The 18625-nt window shown below is 38.7% G+C and overlaps 1 protein-coding gene across 5 annotated transcripts in view; it reads left to right on the forward strand.

The window, feature by feature from the left end:
* Positions 1-18625, forward strand: part of NSD3 (nuclear receptor binding SET domain protein 3) — a 53634-nt gene that overhangs the window by 26282 nt on the left and 8727 nt on the right. For 2 of the 5 annotated variants that reach the window (XM_069800910.1, XM_069800909.1), the window contains 12 exons: positions 1603-1648; positions 2235-2365; positions 2919-3047; positions 3727-3853; positions 4274-4471; positions 5076-5246; positions 9529-9678; positions 12015-12171; positions 12748-12950; positions 13414-13526; positions 14355-14624; positions 18159-18275. In XM_069800910.1, the coding sequence (XP_069657011.1) occupies positions 1603-1648; positions 2235-2365; positions 2919-3047; positions 3727-3853; positions 4274-4471; positions 5076-5246; positions 9529-9678; positions 12015-12171; positions 12748-12950; positions 13414-13526; positions 14355-14624; positions 18159-18275 (1812 nt within the window). Of the gene's footprint in view, positions 1-1602; positions 1649-2234; positions 2366-2918; positions 3048-3726; positions 3854-4273; positions 4472-5075; positions 5247-9528; positions 9679-12014; positions 12172-12747; positions 12951-13413; positions 13527-14354; positions 14625-15946; positions 18112-18158; positions 18276-18625 lie in introns of those variants that run through there. The other 3 variants (XM_069800912.1, XM_069800911.1, XM_069800913.1) reach the window with 3 other exon arrangements.

Below are 18625 nucleotides of genomic sequence, written 5' to 3' on the forward strand. Positions count from 1 at the left end.
TGTTTTTATCTCTTTTATTTTAATTTATTCTTTGCCCTTTATGCTTTGTTTTGCACTTCTTCACTTCAGAGATTGAAAGTGGACCCAGTTGCTTTCTTTTTTTTTTTTCATATTTTTCTTTTGATGCCATAGCATTTACATCTGTGTTCAGCAGACGAATGCTCTAACTCTAGAAAGTTTCTTGCTGAAACTTTGAAGCAACTTAAATGTTGGGCATAAGATACCTGATGTAGTCCCTTAAGCCTCTTGTCATGAGGTGTTGCAGCCTCCCTATTTTCAAATGAGTTATTTTACGTTTGTAAATGTTTCTTAATTTAACAAAGGTATAAGAACCAACAATATGAACTTCATGGATCCCGGTTAGCTTTGCTTGCTTATATTATCTAGCTAACTAAGACTATGAACATTAAAGTGCTTTTCTCAGGAAAAGTATATGACTAAAAATTAAACACAGATGCACTGTAATGCGCATAACCTTGAATGTATTAAGTTATATTAAAAAAAAAAACCTTACTAACTTCTTACAATTATGCAACAATATTTGTTACCCAAAGTCAAGTTTTCTTGCAACTGATTCCCAAATTAGTCTGCAACAACTTGGTATAAAATTATAACTGGAACGAGTACAATTAATGGGAAAAACAAAATGTTAATGCTACTGTTACAGTGACTAGTGGAGAAATAAAAGTGATTGTTTAGATTTTATATTTGTATTACGAAATGTATCCTATACAAATCCTTCTATTGTATGTTTTTACCTATTGTACAACAAAATAAAATATTTTTTAAAAAAATTATAGAATAATCCTTAAATATTTACTAAATGTGTTTCTACATGCATATGTAACCACATTGTAAAGAAATTACTTGTAATTCTTAAGCTTAAAAACAGGAATTTAGGCAACAGCTCTCTTCTATAATTATTATACAGTCGCCAAATTCTCACGTGTTACATGTACATTGGCAGAACAGTTTCTAGACTTATCCTTCTGATATAGGATCGAGAACTTGAAGCGCTTTTGCAAGGTTGTAAACTTGTCTGCTTAAGTGTATACTGACATTGAGTTTCCAGCTGTATAGAGCCCTGCAACGCTGTGTGCGAAGTCCGTCTCGCCATCGCTGGGCGCCTTGCAGCACTCTATACAGAGAGAAAGTCTGTTCCCAGGAGCTCAAGAGTGCATGCTTGGTGGAAGTGCCTTAAATGGCAGTGCATTAAGTGTCTCACTAACCCGAGTGTCATACCTGTTAAGGGGAACTTGTGCTTACACAGGTGTGGGGTTTTACAAAAGCATCAGGGTTGGCTGCCAAAACGATCCCCGCTCCTGCCTGCTGGACACGGATAAAGCTTTCCTGTCATCTTCATGCCCAAAGGGAGTGATTGAAAAGGACCTTGCTAGTGAACGTATGGCTGCCTTGTCTCCTGGCATTCAGCATAGGCAGCTAGGATTAAATCCAACAGGACAAGAAGGCTCACGCTAAGAAGGGGATGACAGACTACATCAGAGTTCAGAGATGCTAATCACTTAAACTTTAATGTGTTCTTTTTAATACTAGGGAGAAAAATTCCTCTGGTTTTAACTATGGATTTTCCTATTCAAACAGGTTGAAATGGTTCCACTGACAGCAGTGAAGACAGGATTGCAGAAAGGTGAGTTACATATGAAAATAAACTTCATTAAAACTTCCTGGCTCATCACACTTCGGCAATGGGTTTCGTTCTGTGTCAACTGCAGAGGTCTTAATGCTTTCTGGTGATGAACATGATAGATGCTGATCTTAATTTCTCTTGTGGGGGGTTTTTTGGGGGGGAGGTTGTTGTTCATTTGCGCATTGCTAGTTGGAAAGATAGTGTTTGTTAATGTGCTGTAAGCACATAATAAAAAGTCCTTCTTCTGGATATTTCTTAAAAAAAAAAAGTCTTTGCTTAGCCATATTTTAAAGATGAATGATGAGGAGGTAATCTCCTAAGGGTTTATCATCTGTTATAGACAATTTAGTAGCTTCCTCCACTATGTCAGCATGTTTAGAAGTTTGTCGGAAGGTCTTCCTAGGGTGGTTTTCAGTTAATTAGCTTTTCAGGGAGAATTAAACTGGTATCAAAATTGCAGACTGAAAATTAAGGCTAGCAAACAAAGTACAGTTTCAGGCTGTCTCTCATCTTTCTTTTCCTTTACTAATTTTAAGCAAAAAGTTGCGAACATATATTAAAACTAATTTTAGATTGTTGTGTTAAGGTGCCAGCGAGATTTCAGATTCTTGTAAACCTTTAAAGAAAAGGAGTCGTGCTTCAACTGATGTAGAACTGACTAGTTCAGCTTACAGAGATACATCTGACTCTGATTCAAGAGGACTTAATGATTTACAGGTAAAGGCATATTGTTTCGTACAGGCACTTCTTCGTTTAATCTGTCAGTATAATAGACTTTTCAGTTGCATATTGCTAAGTATGTGAACACTGTATTTTCTACAAATTTCATGTCTTTTATTGTCTAAAAAATAAAGCCTAGTCTTTTTCTTTCTAATCTCCTCCATTGTACTGATATAAAAAAAGTTGCAATCTTTCTTTACAAATTTTCCTACTTCTTTGTCTGGCAAAACATTGGTTTAGATCACTGACTTGGTTTGCTCTTTGGAAGGTTGTTAGATTCTTTGGGAATTGGGGGATGCTGCTTTATTTGGTGTAAAACTGAGAGGTGTCTGGAAAAAGTAAGATAGATATCTTGCTTGTACAGCTAAAAGATACGTCAAGAAGGCAGCACTTGTATCCTTCTAACGAAGTTCAGCAACTTTCAAGGACCTTTGCATCTCTTGACATATTGAATGATCTTTTAATCAGTGGTGACATAAATATTTTTTCACAATGTGGTTGTCCTTTGGAAGTGTCTTGTTTGAGTGTCTTGGATTTTTCCTCTTTGTAGGGTAGTTTTGGAAAACGTTCAGACAGCCCATCAGCTACTGCCGATGCTGATGCTTCTGATGTGCAGTCGGTAGACTCTAGCTTGTCCAGGAGAGGAACTGGAACAAATAAAAAAGACACTGTTTGTCAGGTAAATGATGGTACTGTAAAGAAATGAATACTAAAGATGTATCATCCATTTCTGTTAGTTTGAACTGAGAGACTTTTCAAATTACACTACTTTGTTTTAACCATGTCTCATAATTCGACATCTCAGATAAAATATTTAGGCTTTTAGGAGTTTTTGTGCTCTGGAAATGATTTATAGGTTCTCCCACATGCTAGGAAGCTCAAAAGCTAGAAAGTGGGATCTAATCCATACCTGCTGTAGTAAGTAGAAAAAGTAGATGCCATTTTCTGCTCCATTCAGAGATTCTAGATGTTCTTTCAAGATAGGGCAGAGTGAGAATTTTCCAGTATTTTGGAGAGAAAATCCTGGAATCTTCTGACGAGTTTCCTGGTCAGTTGTAAGGGAACAAGCTTCTCTTGCTCTGCAGGTGCATGAGAAAACGAGGAGTCCAGATAGATCTGTAGTGCCTCTCCTATCTCTGTCCAGGCTCACACTGTTATCAGAGCAAGATGCAGAAAGTGCTGGGATTGTCTCCAGCCCAGAGAATTTCCAGGTCTGCTGTGGGATGTAGGCCAGTTCTCTTGCCTTATCTTAACTCTGAAGAGATTTCAGCCAGATTCTATGTTAACTTCTGGTAGTCATTTGCATTTAAGTCTGTCAGGTACCTTTTGTTCTCTGATTAGCTGTCTGCTTGTTTAAGATCTGCGAGAGCTCTGGCGAGTCTTTGGTGTCCTGCGAGGGCGAGTGTTGCAGCGTCTTTCATATGGAGTGTCTCGGCCTCAAGTCAATGCCCGATGAGAAGTTCATCTGCACTGAGTGTAAAAATGGTGAGTGTGTCTGAAAAAACAGTCCTGTGTCTGAAAAATGGGGAGGGATTTCCCACTTTGCTAAGGAGCCATATTCTGGTCAGAGCAAACTGAGATGGTAAGTTTCTAGGTTTTGGGAGTGGGTTTGATTTATTCTATTATTTTTTAACCTTTGAGGCCAGATTCTCATTTCCCACTTAGCAAGTACCTGGTAAGAAAAAAAGTAATAGCGGCTTAAGGTTTTACTCAGAATAAGGGGCTTTTATGTTAACAGCAATTACATAGTTATTGTGGATTATAGTAACTCGCTTACCTGTTTGAAGGGAAGGAGCCTGTGTTGCTCAAGCCAGCGTAACAGTTCGCTTCATAATGTTTTTTAACAACATCTATCTCAAAGAATGGGCCGTTACAGCTGGGCTTCCTTATTCTTTCTTTTATAAGGAGAACATACGTGCTTTTCATGCAAACTTCCTGGCAAAGATGTGAAGCGCTGTTCCGTCAACACATGCGGTAAATTTTATCACGAGGCCTGTGTTCGCAAGTTTGCCACTGCTCTGTTTGAGTCGCGAGGATTTCGTTGCCCGCAGCATTGCTGTAGTGCCTGCTCAATGGATAAGGATATTCATAAGGCAAGCAAAGGTGAGAACAGAGCTGGCTTTGAACAGGAGGAAACTCAAATGCGTCATCACAATAACAATGAATATAACTCTACCCTCTGTAATGCAGCATGCAGCAAGGAACAAGGGTTTCCTTCTTAATGAGGTCATTAACTTAAGCCTGTCGTGGGTGGGGAAAAAAGCTAGCAGCCTGAGACTGCTGTTGAAGTGTACCTGGATCCGCAACACTTAAGTCATCTTTTGTTGCTGGGTTTAATGGAAGCCAAGGGTTAGTAGTGCAAGGCCAAAGAATGTTTGGGGGTTTTTTTTAAAAGACAGTTGGTAGTGGCCTTTAGAGCAATTACTTTTCAAGGAAAAAAGAATCCTTTTAGAATTTAACCAAAATATTTAAACAAAACAAGTAGACTGTAGAATGATTAAACCCATGTATTTTTTCTTAACAGAGTTTTAAAGTGAAAGTTAAGAGTTAATTTTTGTGGATTTTTTTTTTTTTAAGATGTAAATGTTTGTTTTAATCTAGTACTCTGATTGGAATAAAAATCAGCCTTGCATCTGTCTGTGGTGTCTTCTACCATATCCTGACTCCAGGGTGACATGGTGCATTTTTCTGCATTTATATTAAACAGGTCGCATGGTGAGATGTTTCAGATGTCCCATTGCCTATCACTCAGGAGATGGCTGTATTGCTGCAGGAAGCTTGTTTGTGTCATCCCACATTCTCATCTGTAGTAACCATTCCAAAAGGAATCACTCCTCATCAGCTGTAAATGTAGGCTTTTGTTTCGTTTGTGCAAGAGGTGAGCACACTTGTTTTTTCCCGTTTTATAGTTCTATGGTCACTTGTGCAGTTTAGTGATAAAAATAATGTATTTCATAAAGAACTCCTCCCTTAGGGCTCTCTGGGATTTAAATGCTGCCTGTGATTTTTTTACTTTTTTTTTTTTTTTTTGGTCAGCAGTTCTCATGAGACTTCCACTTGCTATTTTGGTCCATAATATTTGATACTCAGAAATAGCGATAGGTACTCAGAAGGCCTACTTGTTTTGCCAGTAGGAAAAAGTGGATGCCAAGCCTCTAATTCCAGCCATTGCAAGCTGAGAATGGATGCTGTGTTTTTATTTGCTGTCTATTAAGCAGAATGGGATTCTTTTACCACTCACAAACTTAAAACTGTTTAAATTTTTAAGGCTAAAAGGTAGTATTTACTCACGAACTAGAAAAACTCATTTTAATTTATAACTACCATTGCATTTGAGAACTTTGAAAGAAAAAGCATTTGTAATAGTGTATAAACAAGTTTCATGCTGAGATTTTCCATATGCCAAAGTTCTCTTTTTTCTTTTTTTTTTTTTTTTTTTCCCCCCTTCCACTTGTTACTTTTATGGCTCTTAAGTTACTAGTCTTCTGCCAGATAGCAGGTTGAAAAGGTTGGGTGCATCAGTTGCTTTAGTCTCATAATGCAAAAATATCGTTATTATCTCAGATTAATCAAAGTGACAGGGTTAGGTATTTGAATAAAAGTATGTATCTTACACAGTATTTCAAAAGTTTGTTAGATATATTCTTTTCAGCAGCTTTGAAAGTCACTAATAAGGAAATGAAAATGAGATGAATCCTGAAGTTACATGTTTTCACTTGTGTTCATTCAGTTGGAGGCTGAGTATGAGAAAGATTGCCTTGAATTTGCAAGAGCAGAGTAGTAATTAAAGATCTTTGAATAGGAAGGGAAAGATGGTGCCAGAATAATTTCCTTTCTACCTCTCTCCTTTGTTCCTCTTTTCTCATTTCCAAGTAATTTAGGAGCCATCACAAAGGATCAAGTTTAAAATAAAATATTAAAAAAATCAGAAGCTCAGAGAGAAACAGTAAGTTTCTCTTTTTTCTTTAGAAAAAAGCTCTTCTGAATGTGTAAAAAGATGTTTACAACATGGTTCAGTGTTTCTCCTTTTGTGGGCTTATTTAATCGTTTTGGGGCCACCCCAAAACAGGATATGTGTGATGTGACTCACATCAGCATTGCATAAATGTACACATGCAAATTTGACATTGTATGTGTCTTTATGCTCTTTTATTTTAGGTTTTTAGGTAGCCTTATATATGTTTAGTGTTTTAATTTTGGTTGATGATATTATTACATGTACAAATGCACAGTCTGAACAACAAAACCAGGCCAGTTTCCATGTCTTTGAAATAGAGTTAGCTGAAAATGTGTGATGTAGCATTCTGTTAGCAGATGCTTTGGGGCATTCCGCATCAGATGCGAACTCTGAGAAAAATGAGTACCTATCCTTCAACATTATTAATTTAACCAACGGTTATGTCCAAAAGCCCAAGCTAAATACATAGAAAGAAGTTGTTTGTTTTCTAGAGCTAGAGTAGAATCATTAAAAACAATTTCTGTGGGAGGTAGAGCAGTTCCATAATATTTTCAGCACTTTGGTTTTATGTTTTTTATCTCAGTTGTCCGGAGTCAGTCTGGTCCCAGGATCAGATATAGGTTTATGACAGAAGAGTTTCTGTGGATCTTCCGTGGTTTGAATGTCAGAGTAGAAATGTCTCTCGGCAAGGTCCAACAGTGGCTTTAGTCTGCCCCTGTAAGTATTAACATGAAGAATTCTGTACAGTAGGATGATGTCTTGTCCTGCTGCTCTGCTCCTGCATGAGGTAGGTCATGGGATCTTAGCTATTAGAGAACCACACTGAGGCGGACGTCGCTGATCTCAATTATGAAAGCTGTGTTTGTACTAAGATGTGAATGGAAAGCAATGGCAGGCTTTTGCCATTGGGCTTATCCTAAGTGTTTGGTTTTCTACCAATTTTAAAACACTATTAAGCTGTAGTATCCAAATATCTTGCATGATACAAACCAGCTAAATAAATTTCTTCAAAATTGTACTTTATTAAACCTGTGGCCAGCTACTACAGATGCCTGAAGATGACTTAAGATCCAAATATCATGGAAGAGCCTACTTAGATTATAAATCTGCAGTAGTTTGTTACAGGTACATATGAAGGTGAACCTCCTTGGGAGTTTTTTCTCCAAGTTTTGGCTACTGACTCTGTGACGCAAAGGTGTAAAACAGAGGCCTCCTAGTTCTCTTGAGTAGAACCTATTTAAAAGCTTTATGAAAAGGAATACCTGCTATTTGGCATCCACCTTATATATGTGACACAGAAATCAGAATTTAGGAGTAGAATTTCAAAACTGAATTACAGTAAAGGAGTCTTATGCTTGCTGGAGATGCAGAGCTGCATTTATTTCTAAAAAATAAATGAAGTGCAGAAGAAAGTTTTCTTTTTTTTTTTTTTTACTTTTTTTTTTTTTTTACTTTTTTTTTCATTTGACATTGTTTTAGTAATTCTGTTTATACTGAATCTAGCTTCATCAGAGATGAAACTACAGAAGTCTGTATTTTCTCCTGGCAATATAAGTAACCTCTGAACCCCAGCAGATGGAACTTCCTGTCCTGTATATTCACTAAGTCTTAGTAATGAGAACTTGAAAAGTTACAAACCGCTACCACTGACTGAATCCTCTGTATTTTACAGCAACTATGTACTTGTTCTTCTAGAAAATTTTTGTGGGGTTTGTTTCTACTAGGCATAGCTGGAATCAGGAGCCAGTGTGCTTCACCGAAGAAAGATTGTGCGAGGTTTACATTTAGCAAACTCCCCCGGATGGGTTGAATTGAGTCCTGTCTAGTCATATGTGGTCAGCATGAGGGACATAAGGTGAGGACAGCATCTGTGGCAGGAGCACTGAGAGTACCTGCTCAGAAAGAAATGGGGAACTGAATGCTTTAGAAATACTTGGGCATCTGTATGTGAGAACGGTTATTTAATTAGTTTTAGTTGGTGTCAGAAGGAGGAACTTTGTATTTGGATGCAAAGCATTACTGAAGTGAGAAAATGTAGATATGAGACAATCTGTAAAATACACAAACTTGCTTATCATGAGGTACTTCAGATACGGTATATTTTAAGACTTCTTATTCACCTTCCTGAAATATCCTTCATTAAGCACATTATAGTTCACCTAATTGCATGCGTAGGTCATACTTGTTTTATCAATCCTCCTGAGGACATGCTTTCCAGGTAGGCTGACACTATTCTCCTTACAGCAGTTTTTTAGGCACCCCATTTTGAAAGCTTCTCTACAGCACTCAGCTCTGCGTGTGTCCCACAAGGGGAAGAATTGGCGGCTTTCTTGGTAGCTCATCTTTCCTGCTTCTTTGGGTCTCAGTTGCTCTGCTCTTCCCATGAATTACTGGCCAAGTGCTTCTGATCTGTAGCTATGGGGCAGTCACCTGGGCTGCCTAGCTCTTTGGAGCAATGAGGAAAAACTCTTCTTGGTAAAGAAAGACAGAGAAATGCAAACACATCGTTTGAAATAAAGGTATATAGGAGAACAGAGTGCTTGACTGCTCAAAGTAGCTGTGGGAGGGCAGGCTTGGTGGAGCTTTACTTAAAAACAAACGGCGTAGGGCAGAACTTTCATCCATTCTTTCCCCTCTGGTGCCTTGCAGAATCACTGACCCCCCTTGTTATTTTTTTCCAACACAACTGTAAAGGCAAAATGCTTTCATAGATAAGATCTTAGAGATAGATTTGTAATAAGTGGGGTGGTGAGTTCTTCTGTACAACATCCACTTTTTCAGTTTGTAGCCCCAACTAACAGCATGACCTTTGATGCAGTGACCATCATCCCCCAGCTCTTCAAATTAGCTTGCTTTTTTCATTTGGGAGGGAGGGTGGGTCACACAGATTTAAAATTGGTTGCTTTTCTTGTGCTTTTCTATAAATGCATAAATTAAGGGTAAAAGCACAATTGAAAATCCACTTAGAAGCAGCTTATTCATCATAAGCTTTTCCAGTTAAGTTTAATTTAGTCTCTCCAACACATAACCTCTTTCTTAGTGAAGAAACTTTCTGTCAGACTTTTCTTTTTCTTCATTTTATCTTTTTTTTCATTCACACATATATGCATTAGAGGTGTTCATTTGATTTATTTTATTTTCTCCTTTATGGAATCATGGGTAGTTTCATTGCAACTCATCTCTTTCTGTTTGTTTCGTATAGGGTTGGTAGTGCAGGATCATTCAGACCCCCTGTTCAGTTCATATGCCTATAAGTCCCACTACCTACTGAATGAATCAAATCGTGCTGAGTTGATGAAATTACCTATGATTCCTCCTCCTTCGTCAGCTTCCAAAAAGAAATGTGAGAAAGGTAACCAAAATAGTTTCTTTCTCTTTAATTTACTTTCGCTTTTTCTATTATTTCTCTCTCTTTAAATCAAACGAGAAATGTCTGCTTGTCAAGCACCACTTACTGCTTTTCAGTAAACTTCACTCATTGATTATTGTGAGCGTGTGTTCATGTTGTGGCAATTTTTTTATTACAAAAGGGCTTAAAATAATTGCTGTCACTAAATTCTCCTTGAAAGAGGTTAAATCATTTTGTATCTGGCCTAGGCTATTCCAGCCTCAGGGCTGCTATTTACACAGTAATGTGTAGGGGAGGCAAATAGAGCTTGATATTGTTGCCGCTTAGTACTTACCAGGATGATGTAAAACAGCTTCTTAAATTGATTTTATGTATGGAAGAAGAGGGGGGATGTTCCGTTTCAGGTCTTCTAGGTAGCTTCTGCAGAGCCTGAGAGAAGAAAGGATTTTTCAGGTTGAACGAGGGTGGGTACTGTCTCCATCCAGAGGATGTCCGAAGGGGGGAAGGCAGTGAGGTTTTGCCTGCATATGCGTCCATTAGTCCTTGGGCCTCGCGTTCCGCCTCCGCTAGCCTGGGACAGCCAGTGCTCCTTCCCCTCCTCGTGGGACGGGTACTCGCTTTCTGAAGCAGTGCTGCACGTAGGAGCGGCAGGAGATGCTAGATCGCGGGCGGACAGGCTTTCTGTCCTGTGCAGAAAACCCTGCAGCTCCAGGAGAGAGGCTGGTGTGGGTGGTGGTGTAGCATCTCAGAAAACCTTACGGGGAGGTAACTGTTGTCTGTATAAAATACTCAGATGTAATATTTTATTCCCCACAGAAATTTGATTTCCCGAGAGTGTTCAGAAACGGTGCCCAATTAACCATTCTAAAGTTAGGTTACTTTGAACGTTGCTAGATTGATGGCTTTCAGTAGTTCCTGTAATTCCTGAAAACAAAAATTATTTTGAGCCCTCTGCTTAGCTTGAGCAATATCTTACTAATGCATCCTGAGAGCAAAGTGTTGGGTTTTTTTCTTGCTTAGCACTGAAAGTTTTGTGTTTGATTTTGTTTGATTTTTGCATCTCTTGGCATTTTACCATGTTGGATAATGTTTCAGTAATTTACACTGGGTCTGTATTTCCTCTGAAATAACATTTGCAAAAAAATACTTTAAAAGTTAAAATTCTGTTATGGGTTTGGGGAGCTCTGGAAAATCCACATGGCTGGATTTTACTGTTTTTAGCAGAGGAAATACAGTATTGGTCATGCAACTGATTTGTTTAAGGAATGCTTATTGTGACATGCAACAATCAATTAATGCAATGATATTTTTGAAAGTCTATAGGTGGACAAGATTTTCTGATAAATGTTTGAAAGTTACTATTCACACTTTTTATATTGTGATTGAAAATTGCTTTAAATACTGTCAAGTCTATCCCAGATTTTCCATCTGGGACAAGAAAACTTGTTAATTTTTTTAAAATCTATACACCTATAAAAATGCATATATATATATTTTATATACTTACATATATAAAATATTACAATATGTGTAATGTATCAAGTCTTATTGTATGAGCTGCTTTGTTTGCTGAGGGTGGCTTAGAGATGTGCTGTGGCTCTCCACGTTTAATACATCTGCCAAAATACAAGCCAGCCAAAACAACTTTTGTCCAAATAAGTGTAAACTTCAGAAATTAATGTTAACCACTATGCTAAGATTTCCTTTGTGCTCAAAAGGAACTTGGGATGGGGACAACTTGTGTGGTGTCTCATTCTGCATTATATACTGTGCTCATACTGGTAAACTTTTCTTTTTGTGGAATAAACAAACTTATTACAATTATTTTATAATGTCCTTGGCACAGAAAAGCATTGATCAACCTATAGGCTGTGGGGTTTTTTAATGCACACTAACTGATTGCTGGGGGATTCAGTCATAACAATGTTGATTGAAAAAGTGTTTCTTAAAAATTTGGTTATTTGTCATTGTTTTGGCTGTCACCAAAGAAATAAGCCAAAGTTTCGGCCATCACTAGCGGTGCTGCTTTCAGATGCCATGCTTCCTTTGGGAATGTTGCTTCTCCTGCCAGCTTACCTCATGTTTACAAAATACTCAGCTGCTTTTTTGTGTTATCTTTGATGCAGTTAAGAGTCACAGCTTGCACTTCAGATGATTGCACTGCACAGTCTTTTTTAACCAACGTTGTTACGTTTGACTTGATCCCTTTCTTTTGCCATTTTTTTCTGTGGGGCAAACGAGAATGTAGAATGGATGATTTAAAATTAATGTCAATTGCTATGCACAGGGGGAAGCAAATCCTTACTTCTATAAACCAAGCAGGGTTTCTTTGTTTAAAGGTGGAAAACTCTTGTGCTGTGAATCCTGCCCAGCTTCCTTTCACCCTGAGTGTCTCAACATAGAAATGCCTGAAGGATGCTGGAATTGCAATGACTGTAAAGCTGGCAAGAAGCTACGTTACAAGCAGATCGTTTGGGTCAAGCTTGGAAATTACAGGCAAGTTCGCTATTTTTGTTTTTTAATGCTTTGGATGTTTTTAACGTACTATTAGAATTACAGGAAGATAACTTAAAGCAGCTCAGTCTTCGTAAACAAGAACTAGAACATCTACTTTGTGTCAGACATCAATGTCGCCCTTGAAATTAAATTCTCCTGCTTTTTCCAGGCAATGATGGATACTTCATTGTGCTTACATTTGCTCTGTAGAGCATAATAGTGATATGGAAAACCAGGGGCTGTCCTATAGAACCAAAATGTCCTAGCTTGTGTTTGCTGTTTGTCACCTGCAGGAATACAAGCATTTACAGGTGATCTTAGAAATCCACTCTCATGCCATGTATGTTCTTAAAAGGCTTTTCCAAAATTTGGATTAAGAACTTTTCTTGTGTTTTACATGGTGCTTCCCAAGCATTGCCAGAGGGAGCCTTGATTGATTGCATAAGGAAGGAGTTATTTCTTTAAGGAAGGAAACTGGCTTTTATTTCTCAATCCAGTTAGGCAAACCCAGGAGCTAAGGCTATGGTTCAGGGAACTTACATTCTTCTTTTTTTTTTTTTTTTTTCTGCTTCTCAGGTGGTGGCCAGCAGAGATCTGCAATCCCAGGTCTGTGCCTCTCAACATACAGGGCCTCAAACATGATATCGGGGACTTCCCAGTATTTTTCTTTGGTTCACATGACTACTATTGGGTACACCAGGGCAGAGTTTTCCCTTATGTTGAAGGAGATAAAAGCTTTGCAGAGGGGCAAACTAGTATTAACAAGACCTTCAAGAAAGGTAAAATCAAACAAAGTTTATAGTGGTTTATGACAAAAATTCCACGTGTTTGTGTCTCCATCACCACTTAACCTGCATGGGAATATTATGTGACTAGTGTTCTGTGTTCACGTAAAATTGCAAACATTATGTAGATCCCTTGACTGCAGATAAAAATGTGTTTCTTTAAGTGCCTACTCATCGTGTATTGTTGTGGGCAAGTTCAATTCTTCCACAAACTGGGACATGTTAAGATGGAGCTTGGGCTCTGCTGCATGGGATCATTGTTCAGTATCTCAGTACCTACTGAAAAGTACCTGATGATAGATTCATGTTATACTGCAGTAACACATTTCTAGCTTGTGTTTTTGTTTATAGAGTTCTATTCCTAGCTTTAAAAAAAAAAAATTAAATACATATATGTATATATTTGATTAACAGCAGCTGGTGCTAATTGCTTTCTATTTTGAACTCCCTTGCACAGCACTTGAAGAAGCGGCAAAGCGCTTCCAGGAGCTGAAAGCACAAAGAGAAAGCAAAGAGGCATTAGAAATTGAAAGGAATTCAAGGAAACCTCCACCTTACAAACACATTAAAGTGAGTTGGCTTCTTTCTTTTCCTATTTTTATTCTATGCATAAGCTAGCTATGTATTTAAACCAATATCTGTAACAATTAAAGCTTAAGGAAATTCAAATAAATCATTCTGGTGTTCTTTTCAAGAATCTTTTGTTCTGTCTTACAGTACCATAAAACATTCTTTTAGCAGAGTATTTGTGAAGGAGTTGGTTAAAGAACAGTTTTACCTAAAGTAGAATTTTGCTGGTTGCAAGCTCGTCTCATGTGTCTTAGATACATGCTGGCTGTTGCAACTTACTAAACTTTGTTAACACTGACCTCAATATTAGTAGGAGTACCGGCTGCTCATCCTACTGCAGACTGCAGAGTCTGCCTCTTGCCAGCAATTTTGGACACATAGGACTTGGTTTTGTTCCTTTAATGTTTTTAGTTTTAATTGGAAGAAATCCCAGTGATGTACTTGATAAACTTTGTGTGCTTTGAGTTCCTGAACCAGTAATTTTACTGGGGAGAGATTCATGCTGTACTGTCTGGAGTCACGAGTTTTAATGTCCTTCGCTTAAATTGCTTACTATTGGCTTCTCTGAACAGTGTATGTCCCCAGTTAGCAGTTGAGTGGCAACTACCATCTGTAAAAGTGCATGCACGTGTCTGCTGCTGAATTGCAGGAAGTATACTTGTTGTGACACACTATCCTTCAAAAGGGTCTAGAGGAAAAATAATGACATAATCATTATTTTCTTGCCTTCTCATGTCAGTTGATGATATACCTCCAATAAAGCTATTAAGTCTGTGTCCTTTGTGTATTGTCTTCATCATTTATTCTTTTTTTTCCTTTGTTCCACAGTCCAACAAGGTAATAGGGAAGGTTCAGATTCAGGTAGCTGATCTGTCAGAAATCCCTCGCTGTAACTGCAAGCCATCGGATGAGAACCCCTGTGGCCTGGAGTCAGAGTGTCTGAACAGGATGCTGCAGTATGAGTGCCATCCCCAGGTGTGCCCAGCAGGAGAGCGGTGTCAGAACCAGTGTTTCACCAAAAGACTCTACCCTGATGCTGAAATCATAAAAACTGATCGACGTGGATGGGGTCTCAGGACAAAAAGGAGCATTAAAAAGGTAGAATTACAAAAGACAAAGGTTGTGATAGCCATCAGTGTGGTTTTATGTGAAAACACTGCAACTCTGTGTACCTTAAGTGAATGCATAAAAAAATTTCAGCACTTGCAAGTAAATGCTTTGTGTTAAAAAGACACGAAACTTCTGTAGGTGAAGCAGTAATGGTGAAATCTGCTTAGCTGTTTTGACAGAAGCGTCTTAACCTGGATACTTATGGAAGAAAAGCTAGTTCCAGGTGATTGTGAATTTGTGAATCCTGTTGGTGGAGGGAAAGAGCATGCATGTGTTTTCTCACTGTCTACTGGGCAAAAAGGGAGAGAGCGGTCTTGGGAAAAAGTAGTCTGAATGATGGTTTCTTTTTGTAAATAAGGCCATTGAAGATGATGAAATCTTAGAGGGCTGGCAAAATAAGTCGCCTGTGTTTTTCTCTTTTTTTTTTCCTTTTCTTCCCCTCATCCTTATCATAAGCCAGCAGATGACAATCACAAAGTGAGAGAAGCTCAAAGGGTGGGTGGAGTCGGCTTGAATTGTGAGCGCCTTTTCAGGGGGTTATTCTTAAGTCTTTCCTTTTGCCTTTTCTTTTTATGCTGTTACACAGCAACATGCTGACAGCATTTTTCCATTAGTGGGTTGCTTGGAGTGGGGGAGTTTGTGGTATTACTCTTACAGATGTCTGGTAACGAGTCAGCTTTCTCACCCTCCTGGCATTCAAGTCTTCAGCCTGGATTTGTTTCAGAAGAACTCGCAGGGGATTATTAATGAAAGGCTTGAGGTGATCAGGCTGCATTGGACAACAAACTTTTTTAAAGGTTCTTAGAAGTTCAAGAATGCAGAGAAGAATAATGAAGATACAGAGATTTCTGTTGATGCAAATGATGCTGCTATTATAACAAAAAGCAGCAAGGACTGATGAGCCTCAGGAAACATTACAGACTTTGGCTTAAATACTGGAATGGCTGGCGTCTTTAAGAGGATCAGTGGGTACGATCAGTGAGGAAGGGGAGTGGGAATATTCTTCCCTGACTGTCAGAAAGCCATTGGATGTGGATCGCTTTCGTTTGCCTGTACACTGTATTGCTGCACGCTGTATTGCTGGGGATACCAGTTGGGGATTCAGGTGGGGTACGCAACAGTTGATACGGAAAAGCAAACATTACACTTGCATATGTAAGTGTGAGAATCCTCGTCTAGCTGGATTGCAGTCTCGCTGTACTTCGAGGCAAGCATGAGGATGATTGGCCTGGATTTCACCACTGCTTTAACTTGCCAGGCAGAGGAATGGATCTGATGGACGGATGTGTGTTTTGCTCTTACTCATGCAGGCTTCGTTGTTTCTGAACAAGGAGATGGCTGAGCGTACCTGAAGAGTCAAAGATGCAGTTATGCCCACGGATGGAATTGGACACTTTAAGACTTCAGGACAAGTTGTTTTTGTCATGTAACCCACATCCTCAAGACTCTGCTCTAGAGAACAATTTTGCTCTTGGTTGCCTTCATATTTTCTTCAGCTTGAATTTGCAGTCGTCCTAACAGCAACAATATGCTGGAGCTCCTCATGATGAGGAAACAGGCCATAGTTTTGGTGGACTCAAACTTGATGTGAGGATTACACTGGTCTGCTCTGTAGAGAGAAAGTGGCGGCTCTCCAGACTGGAAATTCTGCTGCAGCGTTTTGGATTGGATGATCACTGTGGGATGCTGTGCTTAGCTTCCAGTGTAATCAGAAAGTATAGAAGAAGCAAAGAGATCCTCAACTGATTCCTTTACCATTAAGCAACATGGTATTTAACTGTATGCACAGGTAGTGTGTAGGATAATCCACTGAAGAGGTCCTGCAATGTCAAGATGAAAGATTTGGGCTTATGTATAGTAATTTCAACTATGAATTCTTTGCTTTTGTCTCTTTTTACTAGACATCTACCTCCCTGGCTTTTTAAAACGTAGTTTACAGTCTCTAGAAATCAGAGACAGAGAAATACTATGTAGTGGTATGTGACAAGCATGCACGTAAGTAGGGTGATACTGAAGGTGTTTTAACAGACCAGTTTCGGTGGGGATGCCCTTAACCACTCTATCAGTTATAGGTGGAAACTTCTGACTGCGTTTGGGACTTCTTTCAACCTATGCACACCTGACTGATTTGACAACAAGTAGCTAGAGGAATAGTGGGTAGAAGAGCTGTGTTTGAAAGCCTTTCAATACACTACAATTATTCCTGTCCCAAGTACCTGGTGAATTTTTATAGCAGGTTTGGGGTTTTTTTATAGTAGAGTTCCTGTGAATTTAATATGCAAACTTTATAAATGCATTTGTGTCCTGTAAGAGCTTTACTGAAAACTGTTGGTGGTTCTGTTGAATTGTCCAGGTGTTCCCAAACACACAGGCTGAACCGAAAACAACTTGGCAGTGAAGGGACTTTCGTTTTGACCCTTGGATTTGGCCTAAAATTTTCAGAAGCATCTAAGTGATTTTTATCAAGTTGAATGTGTGTCAGATAAGACTTAGACTATTCCAAACTGTAAATCAGTTTTAACGAGTGCCAGGCTTCCAAGTCATTTAGGCGACTTACCTCTCGGAAACGTGATGCAAGTTGCCTGATTTCCACCCTTATCCCTTTCATTTACCACTTTCTTCATTCATGTTTGGGTTGTGACAGCCACGGGCGAGGGCACTCAGGGACAGGCATTACTGCCTGGAGCCCCATCGCAACCTTCAGGGCGCCTCAGAAGTCGCTTGCCCAGGCATCTGCCCCAAGCATGGCTGACAGGGTAACACTTGTTAATGTGTCGGTACTGTACATTACAAGAGTTTTTCTTGAAATATCAGGTGCTTGTTGGACACTTGAATTTGAGTATTTCAAATAGCTATTTTTAACAGTGTTTTAAACCATCAGCAACTGGCTGTCTTGATAAAGTGGTGCTCAGAGTGCTGAGTATTGACTCCCTTGTATCAAGGTATCAATCATGTCCCAGCTCTTCTGAATTCCATCAGGTAAAAGTTGGGAACACGCTGTTGGCCTGGAGGGCTACTTTTAAACTTTTTTTTTTTTTTTTTTTTTTTTGCAATTAGGTTTTTTAAGTTTACAATTTTTGTATAATCTGTGTTTCATTAAAACTTTGTCACTGCAAATGTTCTGAGTTTATTGACTGTTAAAAGTCCTAATAAAAGTGAAGTATGTAGTGAAAATACTTGCCATTGTATTAGTTCACGTTTCCTTAGGAGTCTATGAATATTGTCTCTGTCTTTTTTAAAAGAAAGCATGAAACTTTAAAGGATTCTAGAGAACTGACAAACATGGCTTGTGTAGTGAATACAGAAACAGTGCTTGGCTCTGCCTCCTTTTTATTTTGAGTGGCCTTATTGTTTAGACAACAAATACCTGGTGCACATATTCATGTCTTGCCTACTAGATGGTTAAAGTTTAATGCTTTTTGTGATTATCGAGTATATTTTCATAGGAAATGCTTTTTTCTGTGCTGCTTCCCTTTATCATCATAAGTGGTAAGCATGGATTTCTTTGTTTTCCTTTTTCAGGGTGAATTTGTGAATGAATATGTTGGCGAGCTAATTGACGAAGAAGAGTGCAGATTGCGGATCAAACGTGCACATGAAAACAGCGTAACCAATTTTTATATGTTAACTGTAACAAAGGTAAATATTATGTCTTGTCCAATATAAACTGTTTGTGGTTGAAACTAGGGGCAAACTGCTGGCAGAAGCATCATTCCACCCACTGGGGTGTTGGTAGGAGGATAACATCCGTGTTTCTCTTCCAAGTGGAATGGGTGAAGAGATGAAACAGAGGTTGTGCACTCTGTGCCTATTTCAATTCTGTAAGAAGAAATAGTCAGACACTTTTTCATAAAACTAACTCTGCAGGGAAAACTTACCACTTTTAACTAATTTAAAATAGGCATATTTCTGGCTGCCTTAGCCATTAGTGGTCACTTGTCAGCAGGCAACCTTTTTTTCTTTGTAAGTACTAAATAAGTCTTTGTCTT

This window comes from Haliaeetus albicilla, chromosome 13, assembly GCF_947461875.1.
Source record: "Haliaeetus albicilla chromosome 13, bHalAlb1.1, whole genome shotgun sequence".
Classification (NCBI taxonomy): Eukaryota; Metazoa; Chordata; class Aves; order Accipitriformes; family Accipitridae; genus Haliaeetus; species Haliaeetus albicilla.